Source organism: Chanodichthys erythropterus, chromosome 3 (genome assembly GCF_024489055.1).
Source record: "Chanodichthys erythropterus isolate Z2021 chromosome 3, ASM2448905v1, whole genome shotgun sequence".
NCBI lineage: Eukaryota > Metazoa > Chordata > Actinopteri > Cypriniformes > Xenocyprididae > Chanodichthys > Chanodichthys erythropterus.
The window spans coordinates 30,609,669-30,631,433 of NC_090223.1; the positions used below are offsets into that span (position 1 = coordinate 30,609,669).

At 36.8% G+C, this 21,765-nt stretch overlaps 1 protein-coding gene across 2 annotated transcripts; it reads right to left on the minus strand.

Annotated features, from left to right (window-relative positions):
- Positions 1-19,115, minus strand: sez6l2 (seizure related 6 homolog (mouse)-like 2). 2 transcript variants are annotated; one of them, XM_067373259.1, is made up of 19 exons: positions 18,775-19,115; positions 16,745-16,823; positions 16,494-16,622; positions 16,160-16,381; positions 15,871-16,007; positions 15,459-15,651; positions 14,355-14,540; positions 14,051-14,234; positions 13,642-13,805; positions 13,132-13,326; positions 7,751-7,889; positions 7,478-7,674; positions 7,200-7,394; positions 6,827-7,021; positions 4,032-4,223; positions 3,876-3,914; positions 3,656-3,773; positions 3,234-3,345; positions 1-1,224 (listed from the first exon to the last, which is right to left on the minus strand). In XM_067373259.1, the coding sequence occupies exons 2-19, from the start codon at positions 16,800-16,802 to the stop codon at positions 1,195-1,197; spliced, it is 2,685 nt and encodes an 894-aa protein (XP_067229360.1). In that variant the 5' UTR covers positions 16,803-16,823; positions 18,775-19,115; the 3' UTR covers positions 1-1,194. The 2 variants fall into 2 exon arrangements, with proteins under 2 accessions (XP_067229360.1, XP_067229367.1); XM_067373266.1 differs by lacking the exon at positions 16,745-16,823.
- Between the last annotated feature and the right edge of the window lie 2,650 nt (positions 19,116-21,765).

Here is a 21,765-nt window from a genome sequence, read left to right on the forward strand (position 1 = left end):
GAGACTTTTATTTAATCTTAAATCTCAGCAAATAAATGTCTTCATGACAAGTATATTATGTTGATAAATAAATAACAATCAAGTAATACTATAATGCAACAAAGACCTCCACAACATGAGCTCTGGTAATGGCACAGTGGAAAAGACGAAACTCACTGCATATTAACAATAAACCATGAGATAAATAAATAAAAAAAAAATGCAATTTATAAAAAGCATTTCAATTCGATTACTGCGTCACAGCAAGCAGTTTTTTTCTGTATATATTTTCCTCAACATAGTGCATATGCAACAACATCAACTCTGATAACAATGACAGTAAGTATAATTGATCATGAATCCTAAGCTGAAGCGGTAAAATATACAATCGTTGCGTGCCGTAAGCGAGAGGACATTCCGCTCCTCTGAAACATGGTCATTCAACATCAAGCAGAAATAGATTTTTAAGAAACAGCAAAGAACAATATGAAATGCTGGCATTGTCCTCATTATTACATAATAATGTGAGAAATACTATGGCAACCAGTGAAACATGAAGTGGCGTCACATTATGGGATGTATTTTGGCACTGAATCTGTTTTGTATACTCAATATTCAATCAAAATATTTACATTCAATATGTTCTTGTCATCGTGTGTATGTATATGAATGTGTGGCCATGTACCTGTATACAAACATGGGAACATGAGAGTATAGTTTCTGTATTTCGGATTATATACGTATGTGTACTTTGTCTCACTTCTGTCCAAGTCTCTCTCGTTCTCTCTCTCCCCCATCTCACTTTGTCGTTCTCTTTCAATCTTTCACCATTTTACAGTCCTTGAGGCACAAAGCCTTCTGTTACAAAACATGCCTGACTGTAGAAATCCTTCTTACAATATGTACTTGCAACAATTTTGTTGTTACTTTCAGTACTTCATTACTCTGATACCAATAACATACACACACGTAAACACAAGCTAACATACAGAGGCACCTGTATAAACTCACAAGCACACGCACTTGTAAAGCACAAACATCAGTGAAACGACCAAGAGAGAGGAGAGAGAGACTGTGTAGAGCGGGATTAATGTGTTGTAATTAACCGAATAAAACAAATGAACGTCTTGCGGAAAGAGAGAAAAATAACAGTATCCTTCCTTTTCTTCTCCTTTTCATTCACCCACAATTTGGATTCATTTGAAGACTCCTGTCTCAGATGGACACCTCATACTCTCGTGTGTCCTACAGTGAGAGAGAGGGAAAAACATGCACACTTTACCAACACATACGATGGAAAATTCTACTGAAAAGACGTTAGCTTCACTACAAACTACTAACCAAAATTAACTATTTAAGAGGGCAACATCTTTTTTTATAATATAATATAAAGGTGCGTTTATGCGGCCTCATAATACCAGTAATTACGAGATTCTAGCTTGTAAAAAGCGGTCACGTCCTCGTAGAGCTCGTAATTACAGCTTGTAAGTTGGGAGTTTTCTGAAAGCTCCCACATGTACGTTACCACCTGACCGCTGTAGATTCATTTAGGCATTGATAGTGGTGCCATGGAAACGCATAATTCCCAGTCAAGGGACCAAAAGTACGTGAACAGCTCCGAATGTAACGTCACATGTTGTCATTTCAAGATTCTGGTAAATACGAAGTGACGTGAACGCAGCATAATATAAAATGGTTAGTTCCTGTCCTTGATTCTGATTGGTCAATAGCTGTGTTTTATTCACGATAAAACACTGCTATGACCGCTTCACCCAACGGTTCTGTGTATCACTACACAACACACTTAGCAACCACTCTTAGCAACGTAAACTGTATGTTCTCAATTGATATTGTTCATTGAAGCTTACTGTATTATGTAGAATTGTGAGAAAGAGATCAAGCGAGTTTATTACCTGCATTCAGATTTAGCATTTTCCTTCAGCTCAGTCCTATTTTCATAATAAAAAATCTGTTTAAATGTCCAATGTATTATCCTGTCCTTTTAACATTTCAGGGGTTTTCCCGTGACTGACAGCGCTAGTCAAAGCATTTTTCAGTTGCGTCTTGTTCCGTGTTCACATCAATCCAGTCTTTTCAATGTAAAAGTCTTCACTATTGACTGACACACTCATAAAAACAATCTTTGCCGCCATCTAATGGCCTAATAATGTAACTTCTGTTGCTGTTCACAGTCAGGGACTATTTTTTCCGGCGGAAGGAAGGCTTTAAGTGAAAGTTTACTTCATGAAAGTTGCATTGATACATATTTTTGGCTTTAATATTTGTATTGTGTGGTAACCGTTTTATAAAAGCAGTAAGGTACTCGAGGCTAGTGCTGTATCATGAATAAGTCATGGCTGAAGGGGTTGCAGGCACATCGCTTCACGTCGTGCCAAACAGCGCCCTTCAGCTGTGACTTATTCACGGTACAGCACTAGCCTTGAGTACCTTACTGCTTACATATAATATAATATAATATAATATAATATAATATAATATAATATAATATAATATAATATAATATAATATAATATAATATAATATAATATAATGGTGGTATTTATCCAAAGAATTAGGGTTCCTGAATAAATTAACTCATTATGAGTGAGACCATTAGCTAATATATATCAACACTAAATACAACAACAAAATAAAACATCCTAATTTTTAACGGAAACTAAAACATGATGACAAACAGCAGCATCTACTCTATCGTATAATATTTTGGGGTCAGTAAGATTTTTTTTTAAGAAATCAATACTTTTATTCAGCAAGGATGCATTAAATAAATTAAAAGCGACAGTAAAGACATTTACTGTTACAAAAGATTTCTATTTCAATAAATGCTGTCCTTCTGAACTTTCTATTCATCAAAAAATCCAGAGGAAAATGTGTCATGGTTGCCACAAAAAAAATTAAGCAGCAACTGTTTTCAACATGAATAATTATACAAATATAATTTGAATAATATTTCACAAATTTGATTTGTATTTTTAATGCATTTTTGATTAAATAATTGCAGCATAAGAGACAAATCGTACTGACCCTGAACATTTTAATGTTCGTGTAGCTATAAATATTCTATACATAAAGTAAGAGAGAGAATTCTGTGCTGTGACTTCTGCTCAGAAACTCATTTAAACGAGCGAGTCGTTTAAATGATACCATTCAAATCAACTGACTACAATAGACTTCAGGCTACAAACATATACGTACAAATAAGTATAAATTCCACTAGGTTGTTAGCATCTTACCCCTGCCTCATAGAGAGGGTTGTTAAAGTCAGACTCCACTGTAATGGGACTGTAGGAGTGGGTGTGAGAGAGAGACTTCCAGAACAACGGTTTCCACTGCCACCTACACACACTGTGATGGTGAGAGAGTTGTTAGCACAGAAGAGCTAAATAAGAAGCAGCTGTGAAGCTGTTTTGACAATTATCAGTGAAAACAACTGAATTTTAAAGCCAACACAGAATAGTACTTGCAAGTCATTTTACTTTGGTAATGTGAATTATTTTAGAGCAGAATTGTATTTAATAATGCTTAAAAATAAATAATACATGTATTAATCAAAATAACACTGGGTACATTTATTAAGAAAGTTAATAGGGTTCAATTTGATTTCATGTTAAAAAAAAAAGTTTAACACAAAGCAAAATCAGCCTCTTAAACTTACTTGGTGTAGTACATGTAGATTCCACCAATCAAAAGGATGACCAGAATGATTGGCAGGATGATAGCCAATGCAATGTTCTCACTCAGCATTTGATGAGATGCCTCTAATGACTGAGAAACTGAATAGAGGAAAGTTAATAGCATGGACATCATTACATGACACAGTTGGCCAGATTATCAAAGTGATATGAATGTCACTAATACAATGAAAATCATGTTACCCTCCAATTTATGATCATCCAGTAACCCTTCATAGGCCACTACAAAACAAAGAAAATGTTATTAATTTCTTAAGATAAACTTATTCAGATTAAATTATTAATTTCTTCCAATAAAAATGGCAACTCCATGTATTGGACTAGTTCACATTCACATACCTTTACAGAAGGGTGGTGGGCTATTCCACTGAGAGGGGTGTCCTGGGACACAGTTGATGATGACTTCCCCAATGAGCTCATAGCCCTCATAGCAGAAGAAACGTAGCGTCTCACCTGCTTGGTAACTGTGCTTGTACAGAGTCTGGTAACCATTGTCCGGCACGCCCGGGTTTGGGCATGGATCATATTTTACTGTTTAGCAGAAAAAAAGGCAGGCAACATGTTTAATTGAGGGTTTATTGGTTAGTACATTAGAGATCAATCTCCACTGGTACTTGGGCTAATATATTTAGCTGTATCTGTAAAGTTTTATCCTGCATGCACTAGCATTTAAAGTTTGCGGTTAGTAAGATTTTCTTAAAGGGGTCATGTCATGAGAAATCAAATTTTTCTTGATCTTTTGACACATAAGCAGTCTTTCTACCATTAAAACATCCTGAAAGTTTCAGAGCTTATAACATCCTCTTCATTATAAACAAAGCATTTATTTAATCAAGCTCTAAAAACAGCTTTTTGGATATTGGGGGACTTGTGATGTCACATGGGCAAATGCATTTCCATATGCCTGCCTCCAAAGCAAGACATCAATGAACAGTTTTACATAACTGACATGTGTCAGAAGCAAATAGAACCTATTATAGTCAATGACACTGTCTACACTGGTTACAGTAAACAGATGCCCGTTCACTTCACTCTACATGCTTGAGTCTGCCAACAAATGGAAGAGTAAATTGAAGCGTAAAGGAATGTTTGCTTTGATTTGTCCTGTTTAAACAGCTCATTTGAATCTCTGTACAGACTTAAGAAGGATACCAGCGTCAGGAACAAGTGGATGGTTTATTTTAATGGCCTCACGGATTATATGTTTGTTCAGAGCATTTGACTTCAGATAGTTTTGTGAAGGAAATACAGTGTAATGAAGAGTGTGCAAAGAAACTTTTGTTGACAGATGAAGCAGCCAAATGTGACAGCAGCAGCATTACAAACCACAAGTTTGGGTGTGCGATATAACGATTTTTGATCGCTACAGTGCTTTCTATCAGTTGCAGTTCCAGCGCCTTCGTCTCAGCATACTGTTCAACGTGATGTACATTCACATCACATTTTAATGCAGCAGTAGAGTAATATTCACGGGACACTTCAATCCACAAAAGTTCTTTATTTCATGTGACTTGCCGGTTAAGCTTTTCTTTCACGCGCTGATGCGCTGTTGTGACATGCGTTTTTCAGAGCGCCTTCACCCGAAGCGCACAGGCACTAAAAGCCTGTCAAACAGCACCTGATTAGCTGCTAAGTTATCTTTAGAGTCCGATTGCTCTAATACTGTCAAATACGCACAAAGTTTACATAAACACAGTTGGTTATGTCTAAAGGGAAAGTAAACAGTTGAGAGAAAATTGGATGCGTGACTGTATATTAGATATACGCGCAGGTTTTTAAAGTGACAGAGCAGCCTAATACCATGCGGTGGCTTGTCCTTAAAGGGATAGTTCACCCAAAAATTAAACTTTTTGTCATTATTTACACACTGTAATGTTTTTTTCAAAACTGTATTAATTTCTTTCTTGTGCAGAACACAAAATAAAATATTTTGGAGATTTTGGGTTAACAGTTGATGGTCTCTAGCAACTGTCTGGTTACATTTGTCAAAATAACTTTATTTTCAACAGAAGAAAGAAACTCAGAGTTTAAAACAACTAGACAGAGTATATTATGGCAGATTTTGGGGGGTAATTATCCCTAATTATCCCTAAAGAGAAAATCCCCCACTGCTCTTGACGGAGAACTTTAATACATATAGCTTTATTAAGAATCAATGTATGATTTATACAGTGAAGTATAATGTTATATTTTTATATTTGTTCATTTAATTTTTTACTTGAATACTATTGTTAAATATACCTACTGTAGCTGAAAAAATAAACCATTTTATTAATTTAATTTGTATAATGTGTATAATGTTTTTCTACAACAAATAACAGATAAAAAATAATGACAAAGATTTTTATCTTCGCCACTTTGGCCTAAATGTCTGCCATTTTTTTTTATATTTTGTTAATTTGTAAGGCTTTTTTTAAAATAGGGAAATTAGTTTGGCTGTAATGCTCAGTCACTTGCAAAATAGTAAAAACAACATGAAGAATCGTGATAAACATCGTGAATCATGATTTTGATTTTCCTGAAAAAAATCGTGATATGATATTTTTGCCATATCGCTCACCCCTACAAGTAACCGATTTCATAATGCTTTGTCTGTAAATGACAGCTTTATATGGATAATGACAAGCCTTAAAGGAGCCGCCCCTTAAAAACTGATCATTTCAAAAGGAAGAATGAAGGTTGAAAATATTTTTTTTTCCACACATATATATTTGTTTTTGCTTTTTTGTGTGCAAAAAAACTTTAACATTATCATTATAAGTGAACCTCACAGAACATATTAAAATAATTTAAAAAAAAAATGTCATGACCCCTTTAATGTTTTTGAAAGTCTCTAATGCTCACCAAGGCTGCATTTATTTGATCAAAAATACTGTAGAAACTATAATATAGTGAAATATTGTTACCGTTTAAAATAACTGTTTTCTATTTTAATGTATTTTAAAATATAATTTATTCCTGTGATGGTAAAGCTGTATTTTCAGCATCATTCCTCCAGTCTTCAGTGTCACATGATCCTTCAGAAATTATTTTAATATGGTGATTTGCTGTTCAAGAAACATTTCTCATTTTTGAAAATCAATTTTCCCCCCACCAGACGCAGTCCCTCGCACACCTTACGAACATGTACTCACAGACACACTTTGGGCTGCGGTCGCTCCATTTGGGCATGCCGGTGTCTCTGCCGTGGCAGGAGATCTGGCTCGGGCCTTCCAGCTGATAACCTTGGTTACATGTGAAGCGTACCACAGTTCCCACAGCAAAACCAGACTCCGGATGTACTGAGCGCGCTCCATTGACCACTTCTCCTGGGTCAGGGCACTGCTGGACTGAAGGCACGTTAAAGCCAAGAGAAAAAGAGATTGTGTACAATATTAATCAATTAATGAAACTGGCAAATAACTGGCCACCAAACAATGAACAACCATAACCCTTCACTTATCAGTGAACTATGAAGTACTCTAATGTGTTCTCTAGCCATAAAAATATAATCATAACTTGGCTCACTTTTCACACAGGTGGGCGGGTTGTTGCTCCAGGATAGATCCCATTGACAGGTGATGATGTCAGAGCCAACAATGTCATAACCAGGCTGACACTGATAGGTTAACACACTGCCTCTCACCAGAGACGGGTGGGAGGAGCTGCTCCAGCCAAACTCAATTTGCGGAAGGGCAGGGCATGTGTCATTTGGTTCCACCTCTGCAAGAAATGAAAGGAAGTGACATCACAGTAAACAATAACACAAAACACATGAAAAAGGCACAACCGTTTTGATGATTTACCTCTGTAGTGAATGAGGAAGCCTTGGCTCAGTATAAACGTAGAGTCATCAGGATCGCTCTGAAACTGAATGGTGACTTCGGAACCTCCTGATACAACCCTGAACCTCTCTCTTGAGCCCAGGTACTGTCCAATCACATGTGACATCAGATCATGACCATCAAATAGAGTGAGGATGTCGTTATGCCGGATGTTCAAACTGCAAGCAAAAGAGAGGAAATTAGAATTAAACCATAAAAAGATCTAAACACAAACAATCAAAAAGATTTACTTACATTTGTACATCCAATTCGATGCGTTTGTCCTCGCTGACATGTATTTGCCACACACAGTCCTGTCCTTTAGAGTAGCTCTGTGGCCAGTCAGGAGACAACACTGTTCCCACTGGGTCCGTGAGCTCTCCGCCACACAGAGCTGAGCAGAGGAGAAAGAGGAAACCACTGAAACCGACTCAAAACAATGTAGTATACATGCCAGACCAGTATGGAGCACTGTAATTCTGCCACAGAATACACTAAAAATGGAGAATAAGTCATGGAGCATGCGCATAAACCTTGCGCGCTGTATACAAACTTTAGTAATGCTTAGTAATAAAGCTTTACTTCAGTAAAGCTAATAGGCTGAGTAGCTTCTGCAGCACAAACACAAGCATGCAATCCACCATTTTTGTTGTTGTTGCTGTTATGTGACGTAGCAATGTCTGACTAGGGTCGAGACATGGGGTGATGACAAAATCGTTTCACAAAATATACGGATTTGCTGTACATACGAAAACGCAAGGGTGTAATTTTCTGATTTATCCACTCTGGGACCCGGTTTCAAAAAATAGCGGTTTCAGGCTCCCAAAACATTGGATCCGTCTCGACGAAATGGGATAAGATACAAAATGTTTATGTATACAGCTAAACGTGCCTCTGTGTGTACGGGCTCTTATTAGAATAGCTTTAGGGTGCGTTCACACTTGTAGTTCGGTTCGTTTGGTTCATTTGGTCCGGACCAAAGAAGAAAAAAAAATATTTAGTCCTGGTCCGATTAGCGTTCAGATTGGCAATTTTATCACCGTACCAAAATATACCGAACCTTAAGGCATAGGGATACATTCACAACCTGATTGGTCAGATTTTATGACGTATTGCCTATTTTGAGACAGAACTTACCGAACTGGGAACTCGTGAAGAGCTTATAAAATGTGTAAAGTAGTCAAAAGAGCGGCGGGAATCCATCCGTCACACACAAACGATCTGCTGTGTAGAGACGTACGTCTGATGCCTGTTATGGGCAAACTCGCGACTATGACAAGAAAAACCGACATGCGTGAGGATTTTGTCCTTTTTAGGTTGTCATCTTCCTGTTTTTGTTTCGTTTACATGTCTTTGGTCCGTGTTGCGTTCATATATCATTCGAACCGCACCAGAGTTCGTTTGGAAGCGGATCGAGACCCATCTTTTCAGCGGTCTCGGTCCACTTGTTTGGTGCGCACCAGGGTTCGGATAGCAGCGTTCACACATGTTCAAATGAACCGCACTAACAGAGCAATTGCACCAGGTTCGTTTTAATCAAACCAAACATGACAAGTGTGAACGCACCCTTAGTATTATTAGGCCTGAGTGATCAGACGAGATGAAGTTCCCAATAGGTACAATTTTAGAAGGTTTTAAAATTTGATAAGGTACTTAGAATGATCTTTGAATTAACTATGAGTCACTTTAATGTTACATGAATTATTTTCGTTATAATTACACTAATTAAAGAGTTGACAATTGACAGTTCTAATGAAAATCAACAGATGATTGTGCAATTTGGGACATGCACTAAAGTTCACAAGTTTGGGGTCGCTGTGATAATGTAATGTTTTTGAAAAAAAGATTCTTTTGTCACTAAGTCTGTATTTATTTGATCAAAAATACAGTAAAACAGTAATATTGTGAAATATTATTACAATTATTACAAACTACTTTTTTATTTTTAAAATGTAATTTATTCCTGTGATGGTAAAGCTGAATTTTCAGCATCATTACTCCAGTCTTCAGTGTCACATGATCCTTCAGAAATTATTCTGATATGAAGATTTGCTGCTCAAGAAACATTTATTATTAATATTATTATTATAAATGTTGAAAAGTGCTGTGTTACTAAATACCAGGGTTCCCACTCCTTCATGAACAGTGTCACAAATCAAGCCTCTGTGGCTCCCTCCGATCGCCGCCTGAGGACACCATCACCCAAGTATTGATCTCCCCCCCCTGGACTCCACTTCCCATGTTCCCGTACCTGCTGATCACGTGCACACCTGTAGCCAATCCCGTGGACTATTTAACCAGCACGCTCACACTCACTCACTGCAAAGTTTTGTTTTGCCGTGGCTAACAACTCTGAACGTTTATTACAGTTTATGATTTCCCTGTGTATGACCCTGGACTGTTTTCCCTGTTTACGATACATCGCCACCTGCCTTGACCTTTGTTCTCTGTCTGCCTGGATTGTGTATTTCCTGTTTGCTGCCTGCCCTGACCTACTGCCTGGTTTACAACTACGTCTCTGCTTAGCCGTGTTTGTATCTGGCGCTGGTGATCGACCCCTGCCTGTGTATACAGATGCAAATGGATCCCAACTCTGTTGAGTCATCGTTGCAAACACCAGATTCAAGGATTTTTTTAAAGCACCATTTATCTTATATGAAGCACCTATGAAATTCAAATCCTAGCATATGGAGCGTCATGAAAGACCTCTTACAGTACTTAACATTTTAACCCTCCTATTTCATTTGCATCCATTTTAATCCAAAAGAGGTACAGAATTATTTGTACATCAATTTCGGAAATATATTAAAACCGTTTGCAGCTTTCTTATCCCTAATGTTTACAATCTTTCCACACTAGTTTTGGTTTTCATTTTTTATGAATCATTACTTGAGTAAAAACTATAATATAGAGAGAATATTATAAAAATAAATTTTGCAATTGAGTGGGGAAAAAAAGGATTTTTTTGGAACGTAATTGTGGCTTATAAAGTCAGACATAAACTTGCAATTCTGAGAAAAAAAAAAGAATTGAGATATATAAATTAGCAATATAAATTCTGAAAACTTTATAAGACACAATTGTGGCTTTATATCACGCAATGCTGACTTTGTAACTCGCAATTGTGAATTTAGTGTAGAGTGGGGGAAAACGCCCCAAATGGGGGAAAGCTAACTCAACATAATATGCAAAATATTCTTATTAATAAGTAGGGGTGGGCGATATGGCAAAAATACATCAATTCATGATTTGATCAGAAATCTTTTTCATGTTGGTTTTACTATTTTCAGTGACTGAGCAGTACAGTCAAACTAATTTCCCTATATTAAAAAAGCAGACTTACAAGTTAACAAAATATTAAAAAAGATAAAAATAGATAAAAAAGAATGAGAGACTTTCAGCCCAAAGTGGAAGAAGATAAAAATATTAATTTAAATTAATTAATTTAAAAGTTTCTTGTTAAAGCTACTGTATTAAAGAAATTGAAAAAAAAGAGGAAATTCTGTCATTATTTACTCACCGTAGAACCCGAATAAATTTCTTCTGTTGAATGCGCACATGTAATGTATTTACACGCATTCGATTTTCTCTCAATTGTTTACTTTCACTTTACACTTAACCGATGGTGTAAACCTTGTGTGTATTTGACAGTATTAGTAGAATAAGATGCAAATGATAACTTTGTCCAGCAAATGCAGTGTTTGACAGACTTTTAGAGTGTGTCCACTTTGGGTGTATCCGTTCAGAAAAGCAGGTGTCAGTCCAGCACACGGATAAAAAGGCTTTAAAAGTCTTGCAAATAATAAATGATTCACAATCACAAAAGTTTATTATTTGCATGAGTTTTAAAGCCTTGCCGGTTAAACTTTTTTATTTTTGTGCTGGACTGACACCTGCTTTTCTGAGAGGATACACCTTTAAAAGCTTTAAAACTCGTACAAATGATAAACTTTTGTGATTGTGAATAACTGCGTGGAGACCTTTTAATAGTCCATATTCAAAATTGCACACACCTATAAGAATGTTCATTTCAGACAGCAAGTGTCACAGCTCAAATGTCCAAACTCCACCTAATAACAAGCAAGGGGAAGTATCGTAATGGAAAACACTCGGACACCGACTGTAAAATAATATTCCAAAAAAAATTATACTAAGACTAAGGGGGAGGGTTATAATTTTCACAAAATTTATTTCAAATTGAATTCAAGCACTTTCAACTTTACTGTTAAGCCCATAGTATACTTCACTTTTTACGCGAGGGTCAGCGTATAGTGCGTGTGACGCGAATTTTATCATCAGAAGTAGGGCTGGGTAAAAAATATTGATTTCTCGATTTTAATCGATTCTCATTTTTACGAACCAATATCGATTCTTAAATCCCAAGAATCGATTAGTCTAGTCTGTTTTCAGTTGATGAATGAGCAGAATATGTAGCGCTTCCCATCCAATAAATCGCAATAATCTTTGTGCTTTGTTACTTTTGATATGAAGCAGATTCCATCTTATTACGAGATTCAAAAAAGAAATACCGTTTTGGTACTGTTTAATGTGTCATAGCAACATTCTGATAAATATAGCTATGCACCGTAACATATTCATTATAATCTTTAATGTTCTTCAATATTTAATGCATGTTTGAATAAATCACTTATGACAGGATTTAAATGTTTATATTTCAACAAAAAAAAAAAGAATTGGAGTAGAAATATGATTAAGTAATTCTACACTTTATTTATTATAAAAAACACAATTGAGTGTAATTTAAGTGTTTGTATATGAATAAGTTAATTTTAACCTTCAATATTATAGTAAAGTAGTACAAACTGACTCCCATGTGTAGTTTACAGCATTAGTTGAGAGATTTTTTTCCTCTACAAAATTTACCATGTACTGTAATTAAAATAGTACATCCAAAATAATCAATATCGAATCGAATCGCAAGCATGTGAATAGAAATCGAATCACGAAAATTGTGTCAATACCCAGCCCTAATCAGAAGAGTATGTGCATACTGCAATGTGTACTGTTTTGTAACCACACATACAAGTTCGCGCAGCTTGCACATTTAAAAAATTGTTTGCAGTAATTAGTTTATTCACAAGGTGGCAACCGTGCCCTGGGGGCATCGATACACAAAGTACGTAGTTGATGAAAAAACTGCATAAACAGAACAGACCGGAACACATTCAAGCTACAGCGTCGATGAAGTCCTACATAGATGAAAGATTGCGCTAAAAGGCTAGAAAGTACCCTCATTTGTACAACTCTAGCATGAAATACAAAGATGTTTACATGGGTTGTGACTTGTGGCGAGAGAAAGCCTGTGTACATGTGTGAGTCAATTGCTTTGCAAGGCTGTGTGTTTGAAGTATACTTTGGGCTTTATTTTTGACTGATTTAATGCATCCTTGTTGAATAAAAATATGAATAAATAAATAAAATGGCCCCAAACTTTTGAATGGTAGTGTACAGATGCTGTACAGCTATATGTGGCAAATATAGTAGTCAACATTTGAAGTGGATCAAAACCTTTCATCAAAGATGTCCTAAAACCTTCTTCTTAGGACAACTTTGATGAACTTTCTCGATCCACTTCAAATGTTGACTACTGTATAAGAATATATGTGATGTCATACCTCTGCAGACAGGTTCACTCTCATTCCAGTGAGGGTCATTGGGGTCAACACACTCCATAACTCCTGAGCCCTGCTCCATGACGAAACCAGGAGAGCATGAGAAGGTTACTACAGTACCCAGTGGGAAGGTGATGTCGCTGCTGCTGAAGTTCCCATGAGGCAGGTAAGGCTCATAACAATGTTCCCCATCAAAGGCTGAAAGAGAGAGAAAGAAGAGGAAGGATGAAAAAGTTATTAAGTGAGAGTGAAAGTATCTGTAGAACCTAGACTAGAAGGTACAAAATTGTAATTTTGAGGGGGGGGGGTTTCTAAAAATTAGCGTGCCATCATCATTCTGCATTCTTTAGACAAGCATCTGATAAGAACTATATGAATGTAAAAAAGTTTTTGAGTTAATGAAAATACTAACATTAATAGTGATTTATATGGCGTATAGTGATGAAATATACATAGGCTCTTTTTGAACAGTGAACAAAACCATTTTGTTGAAAGTATAGCAGGTTGTCTTACCCTCGTAACGGAGTGCCAGCAGCAGTGGGATGGAGGAAGAATCTGCTGTGAGCTCCACATAGAGAGACATTCCCTCGCTCACAAAGCCTCGTTCTGGAACGTCATCCAGATCCGAATCAAAGAGGAGAGGAGCTGTAGAGCTATTCCCACTGCGCACAATCAGCCTAAGAAAGGGAGGAGGAGCATGGAAAAAAGGAAAGAAAATTACATTAAGAGAATGGGATGATTCTGGAAGGATCAAGATCATGGCAGGTTGTACAGGAAGAGGGGTAGGTTTCAGCAGCAAACTTCTGTATAGCTTATATGCTCGCTCACTATCTGAAACACGCTTCAGATGTGTGCGGCTGTGCCCAATAGAGATATAAGACAAGTAACTTAATACATGAGTGAGCAAGACATGAACTCTTACTTGTCATTATCTTCATCAAGAGCCACCCTCTCAAAATGAAGGTGGAGCCTATGGCCTTCCTTGGCTTCCAGCAGCCAATGACAGCTCAGGTTGCTACCACTGCTATGGTTACTTGCAGAGGGGAGGGTTGGAGAGAGGATGCGGCCAACTGTAGCATTTCTAATCCATCCTCCACAGGATACAGCTTTAATATACAAAAACATATGTGAATGCTTATACACAATGACATAAATTGAGGTGTCTTTAATCAACTGTAGATAATGAAAAAAATAAATAACTGAGCAGGGACAAAAATGCAACCCACCCACACACTGGGGTTCTGGAGTGCTCCATTTTGGTCGGGTGGAGTTCAAACAGGTTGCAACCTCATGACCTCTGACCTCAAATCCTGGATCGCAATGGAAGTGAGCCTGACCACCAGGATGGATGTCAGTTACAGTCACTCCACCACCCTCAGGGGACAGGGGGAATGAGCAGGACAGGAGGAACGCTGGAATTTAAAAGAATAAGACAATTCTGTCATTCCTGTTATGTCAAAACAGGCAAATTACAATTCAATTACTGTACAGTAGAGCTGCATGATTAATCGTTAAAAGATTGCAATCTGGATTCAAACACCAACGCAGTCTTATTCCTAAATGACAATGATTTACATGTGTCTATTTAACCCTGATAAAATCACACCGGACCATTCAGATCTGCAATTGCGCTGCCGATGACCCAGAGAGAGCAGTTATCATGTATAGGTATTGGACAGCTTCACAAATAGTCTTTTCAACCACACAGCATCGTTATTTCTGCCTCATAAATATTCAAAAAAAATCACAGAAGTACTGAGATAAAAGTTTATATTTCAGATATAAACACTGATGTCTATGGTAGCGATCAAAATAGAGTAACGACTGTATCAATTACATTGTTATGCCACTAGGTGGCGACAAGTGACTGTTAAAAATGTGTTTGTCATTGAATCATTCATTCAAGAGATTAAAATAGAAAACAGTTATTTTAAGTTGTGATAATATTTCGCAATATCGTTATTTTTATTGTATTTATGATCAAATAAAGCTGTGTTCAAGTCACATCGTTATTTCCGTATTTTCAAGATTCCAACTTGTAAAAAGGATACAACTTGTAAACTGGGAATTTCTAAGAGGTCCGACTTGCACCACCTGACCGCTGCAGATTTATTTAGGCACTGATAGTGTTGCCATAGAAACGCATAATTTTCATTCCAAGGACTTTAACAGGTCAGAGAAGAATGTCGCACGTTGTCTTCTCGAAATTACGGTAATTACAACATGATGTGAATGCAGCATAAATGCAGCCCAGGAGACTTCTTTTCAAAACATTTAAAAAAATCTCGCATGCCCCAAACGTTTGAACAATAGTTAAAAGAAAAAAATACCTTGATAGTGAAAGCTGAAAACACCATGATTGGCTTGCTTCAGGCTCTTATAGTGGATCTGCACTTGGTTGGTTGAGCTACGAATCACCTGACCTTCGCTCATTAGCGTCTCATTGGCCAAAAGCTCAGGAGCCGTCCCACCCAGCTCCAGAATGGTAAGTGACTCCTCCTTGGACAAGTTTACTTTCTTTACCTTCAAGAAAGACAGGTGGTGTTACCATAACAACAGCTTATAATGTCGTTCCCTAAGATTGCATCAAGGACAAAGATTCCAGAACTCATTAAAGTGACATCGCCCATGCAAATGCCAACAAGATGCATCAGCTATGCTAACAGGCAGTAACCATAGTGATCCAGAGAGAGGCTAAATGAGTTTTCAATGGAAACCTTGGAAACAGTGAGGCTATCACACCTGTATCTCAACCCCATATCCAGGATACACGGTGATGCTGTAGGTGCACTCCAGTGGGGAAAAGGGAGATGAGGATGAGAGCGGATCAGGGGACTCGACTATTCCCTCCATTCCTGACAGGCTGGCATTGCATTGAACTTGAGAGAGACAGTTTAAAAGTTTAAAAGGCAGCTTAAAATATTAATTTAGAAATCATTTATGCTCCAAGACCTGTTGAGGGACATTATATGTGAAGTTTAGAGCCTCATAATGAAAATTATTCGATGTTTTCAACTGTTGGTTATGATACCTGGTGTGTGCACTGTTGTTATTGTTGTTGTAGTAATTAGTGTAGTTGTGGTCTCCTCTTCAGCTGGTGGTGATGTCACAGCACTCCCAAAACCTGATTGGCCTGCGTGAGGTGCAGCCGATGAGGTCACTGCTGTAGTGAGGATTCCTGGTGACATCACTGTGGAGGAGGGTTCTGATTCTCTGATGGACGGGACGGCCTGGGTCGGGTTAGTAGTTGTACCTGTGAGTTAAAATCACAGATTTAAAATGAAAAATTCAAATTGTGATGATGTCAAACTGGTTCGATATTGAAATTATGCAGTGTGCTGTGTTCTTTTTTAGGTGAGACTGACCTCTGCTATTAGGGGTGTGGCCCAGATACTCCTTACTCAGAAGTGCAGCATGGATGAGTTCTCCCAAGGGGCGGGGACTAGAGGTCACGGTGGGAGGAGCCTCAGTGTGTGATGTCCCTAAAGATGCACCTGAAAAGACCACAGAACTATCAGACTTAGTTTCTTTAAACTAAAAGATTAATTGTAAAGTGATCAGCATGTATATTTGCCTTGAGCGAATAGTAATAAACGTACAAGTATGTGCACATTACCTGAAGTTAGGTGCAGCAGTGTGACAGACAGTGTCACAGCAAAAACTGTGGACACCATTATTTAATATGAGAGGACAGCCTGGGTGCAAGCAAACAAGAGAAAAAAAAGAAGTAGTAAGAGGTATAGAAGAATAAAAAGGGAAAGATCAAAGTTAAGGAAGACTGTAAGTCAAAGGTTGTGATCTTAAAGAACCCATGAAAGCGTTTTGTGACATTTCTTTCATGTCTGTTAGATTTGAAGTCACGTGGAAACATGGATATACATAAAAATAAATAAAATTACAGTCTTTGGCTCTTCTGTGAAAACGTACCAAAATAATGATGATGATTTATAATTTTACAAAGACTTCAATCCGTTCTTTTGAACTTTCTATTCATTAAAGGATCCTGAAAAAAAATGTATCACGGTTTCCACAGAAATAATAAGCAGCACAACTGTTTTCAACATTGATAATAATAATATATTGTTTCTTGAGCATCAAATCAGCATTTGTGACCCTGGACCACAAAACCAGTCATAAGTCACACGGGTATATTTGTAGCAATAGCCAACAATACATTATATGGTTCAAAATTATTGATTTTTCTTTTATGCCAAAAATCATTAGGATATTAAGTAAACATCATGTTCCATGAAGATATTTTGTTAATTTCCTACCGTAAATATATCAAAAATGTATTTTTATGAGTGGATATACATTGCTAAGGACTTCATTTGGACAACTTTAAAGGCGATTTTCTCAATATTTTGATTTTTTTGCACCCGCAGACTCAAGATTTTCAAATAGTTGTATCTCTGCCAAATATTGTCCTTACATCCATACATCAATGGAACGATTTATTCAGCTTTCAGATGATGTATAAAGAAAGAAAGAAAAAAAAAAAATGACTGGTTTTGTGGTCCAGGGTCACATGTTACAATGATTTCTGAAGGATCATGTGACACTGAAGACTGAAGTAATGATGCTGAAAATTCAGCTTTGCATCACAGGAATAAATTTTAATTTTAATATATATTAAAATATAAAAGTTATTTTAAATTGTAATAATATTTGACATTATCACAGTTTTACTCTATTTTAATCAAATAAATGCACCTTTGGTGAACATAAGAGACTTTAAAAAAAGCAATAAAAAACAGACCCGATCAGCAATACTCATCCCATACTAGCGATTTCTTTCCAATCAGATGTTCTCTAAAACTGTCTGTCAAACTATTTTATGGGGTCTTTAAAGCTAAAGTACGAGTTACTTTTGTGAATAGGGTTTTTATGACTGAAATTTAAAATAATTTTTGATGATATGCCGCTAAATAAACTGCAGTTTCTTAATTCATTGGTTTACGATAAACAAACTGCAGAAATGCGTCATCACGTAAAATATCCCCGCAAAGTTATTGGTGCTTTTGCCATATATCAAATATTATTATGGCCCCGCCGTGGCCCTCGAGGCCTGACAGTGCACGAGACATATGGACCCCGACGTGCCCACGTTCAGTGATCAATGATGTCACCGCTAACACGAGAGGCAGAGAGCAGGTTTGGGCTGCCAGTGGCCCAGTCACCACCACGAGCCTCATTTAGTATTTACCGCACACACCGATGCTGATTACAAAAACAGAGTTCATAATGACAACAACATGACGATGAAAACATGTCGAGTTTATAACAGGATACCCACACTAACAGAAATTATATCCACGATAAAAATATGCGGGCAGATGATGTTGCTGACACTGCGGCCAGAGCGTTCAGATAATTTATTCAGACGCTCTTCAAAAACATCTCCTCTTATTCTTACCTATGACGCAAGACGCCCATTCCCCCCCCAAAAAAAGCACTAGCAAGCCGTCTAGACTGAAAAAAATCCTGCGTTTTCTTCTAACGAAAAGCCATAGTGGGTAAATATAAATGGTTTACAGTGATTTCATGAACGCATCCATTGCATCTTTACGCAGCTGGCTGTCGCGCGAGGTAACGAGCTCGCGAAAACACCACTGTCTGTCAGAGGGAAACGAAACATATACGCACCCGCAATACGCAGTTTCTCTTTTTTTATTCGTCAGGGTGAATCCGCTAGGTTTCTTCCCTTGTCCTGGTGATCCTGTGAATATTTCGTGTGTGTTTTTTCTCTAGCACCGCTCTCGCTGCTGCGTTTCTAGCGCGGTCCTCCGTCTCTCGCTCCTCCACCCCCTCCAAAATACCACAACTGGCGCTGCGCGTCAAACGGATTTTAAAAAATCATTTGAACGCTCCTGGACCAGTTATTGTCAAACACGGGCGTTCCATTCGAACCCTCGGGAAACAATGTAACGTTTTCAATCCAAGGAATCAGTTTGCCTCCGTTCTTGGTTGTATTTTCTCATTCGTTTATTTTTGTCCGTTTAGGCCTATGGCAGGATAGCAGGTGAGTGGAACAGGCATAGATGGCAGTTCCTACCCGTATGGTTGGTGCGCGGACTGTCAATTAGCGATGTCCGAGTCGTTTTTGTGAGTCGAATCGTTTGAACGAACCGGTTCACCTATCCGTTCTGAACGATTCATCCACGAATCGGTCTGAGCACTTCTCGAGTCAACAACAGTCTCACTGTGATGATTTGTCGCGTGGAATAAGACAAGGCTGCCCTATTTCTCCATATTTATTCTTGTTTGACTCTCAGTTTTAGCTCTGCATATTTCCAGTTGTAATTTACAAGGTATCACAATTGACAATAGTCATATTATTATAAGTCAGCTGGCTGATGACGCTACTTTGTTTTTGTATGACGCATCTCAAATCCCTTTAGCTTTAAAATGTGTTGATTCATTTTCCAGAGCTTCGGGTCTCTCTTCAAATAGACTATCAACAAATGCAATGTCAATTAATATGTTTATGCAACACCCTTGTGAACAATCAAATCAGATATAGAAATTGTGATTAATAAAGCAAGATGTCAATAAGTTGTCAAATGTGCTTTTAATATACTATCTCTGTATTTAAAAAAATATGTTTAGTTATCACTTGTAGTACACTATGGGTTCAAATGTACTATAAGTGGTAACTAAATACAGAGATAGTATATTAAAAGCACATTTTAGTTCATATTTCATGTTGTCTCAAAATAGCGCAGTGGAGTACACTTAGATGTTCTTGAGATTATCTTAAGAAGCACTAAAGAAGAATTTTTAGTATTAATTACAAAATTAGTGCGTGAAAATAGAGCACTTTAAGCACATTATTGAAATGTACTTTTTTTCACCTGGGAAAGTAACTTGAAAAAATTGAAAGCATGTTAAATAATTTTGTTTGGAAAAATTAAATGCACTTTATTAAAAACAGACAGTACCAACATCCGAGTAACCGATGGAGGAGTGTTTTGTAAACCGAGGATTTGATGAAAAATGAAAATAACAGCAGGTGTTGACCCAAGCGGTAATGCTGGATCAAAAGTTGTTATCGCAATGTCTTGACTATTTATAATCTATTACACTATTATATGATGTTTATTACAGTAGGTGTACAAACAGCATAATTGGAATATAAAATGAATGCATATGTTTTGCTATAATATTACTATTATAAATATTTAATAAATTAATTGTCATGCTAAGTACACATAAACATCATTCATTTGAAACATGTGGGAACTATATTGGAAGCAAAAAAAACATACCTAATATAATATAAGCTAAGATAGCTGGCTAATCAGGTAGATGTTAGAAGGAACAGTAAGAAGGAGAGCTGCTGTGCAGCCAAAAATTATATACCAGTTATCACTGTAAAGCTGCATTGACACAATTTGCATTGTAAAAAGCGCTATATAAATAAAGGTGTATATGAACCATGTAATTTAAAAGACATTAATGGTCATTATAACACATTTTAAACAAGATAAATCATAACATGATTTTCCAGGAATTATAATCAGGCGCTAAAAATACTATCTATTAAAAGTCTGTTGAACCAATGTAATCACTCAGGGGTCCTAAAAGAGACTCGATTCCTAGGGGGACTCGATTTCTCACCACACCTGAATGCATAGCTATGTTACATAATAAAACCCAGCATACTGAAACTTACTTTTGCAAGACACATATAAAACACACACACACACACACACACACACACACACACACATATATATATATATATATATATATATATATATATATATATATATATATATATATATATATATATATATATACAGAGCTGGGTAGTAACGGATTACATGTAATCTGGATTACGTAATCAGATTCCAAAAATCAACTTAGAGTAAATTAGAGTATTTTTTCTGTGTATCTGTCAAAATAGTACAAGATTATCCTACAATATAGGTGACATCAAATAAGGGTTAGCACAAAAGTAATCTAAATGTAATCCAAAAGTAGTCAGATAGGCCTATATATATATATATATATATATATATATATATATATATATATATATATATATATATATATATATATATATATATAGATTACATATGAATTGTAATCAGTTACTGATTACAAATTACATGACAAAATTAGATTATATACATTTTTGGTAACGTAATCTGACTACTTTTGGATTATATACATACATATATATATACAGATAACATACAACTCCTTTCAGCCTAAATTTTTTTTCTTTATTATTAATGCACAGGTTCCAAATTACCTGTTTTTATTAGCTAACTCAAGGCTGCAAACGAAAGAAGAAGAAAAAAAACACAACCTAAAAAGAGATTAAATTAGGCCCACAATAAACTTTGGGGCGAAACAGGGAACAGGGTTGGGAAGCGCAGAGCACGCAAATATTTCACAGAGTAATGAAAGTGACCAGGTGTGAATCACTGAACCGTTCACTGGAACCTGTTCAGTGTTCATTGAAACCAACTGTTCGAAAGAACTGATTCTCCACAATAAGTCGGTGTTTGGTTGGTTTGAGGGTGTTTTTGTGTCCATCTCACTGGCGCCACACTGTGGTTGTACTGCAGTAGCGCAAGACGTAAACGGCGCTCTGCATAGGAGCTGTCCAGCGTCTCGGTGCTGAAA

Bases quoted from the DNA above. Each gene is read 5' to 3' on its own strand.
- sez6l2 (XM_067373259.1), bottom strand. From the start codon at position 16,802: ATGGTGTCCACAGTTTTTGCTGTGACACTGTCTGTCACACTGCTGCAC. The intron at 16,382-16,493 runs GTCAGTCTCACC...TTTAACTCACAG, and splicing joins CCACACCCCTAATAGCAGAG to GTACAACTACTAACCCGACC. The intron at 1,225-3,233 runs GTAAGATGCTAA...CTCTCACTGTAG, and splicing joins ACCCTCTCTATGAGGCAGGG to GACACACGAGAGTATGAGGT.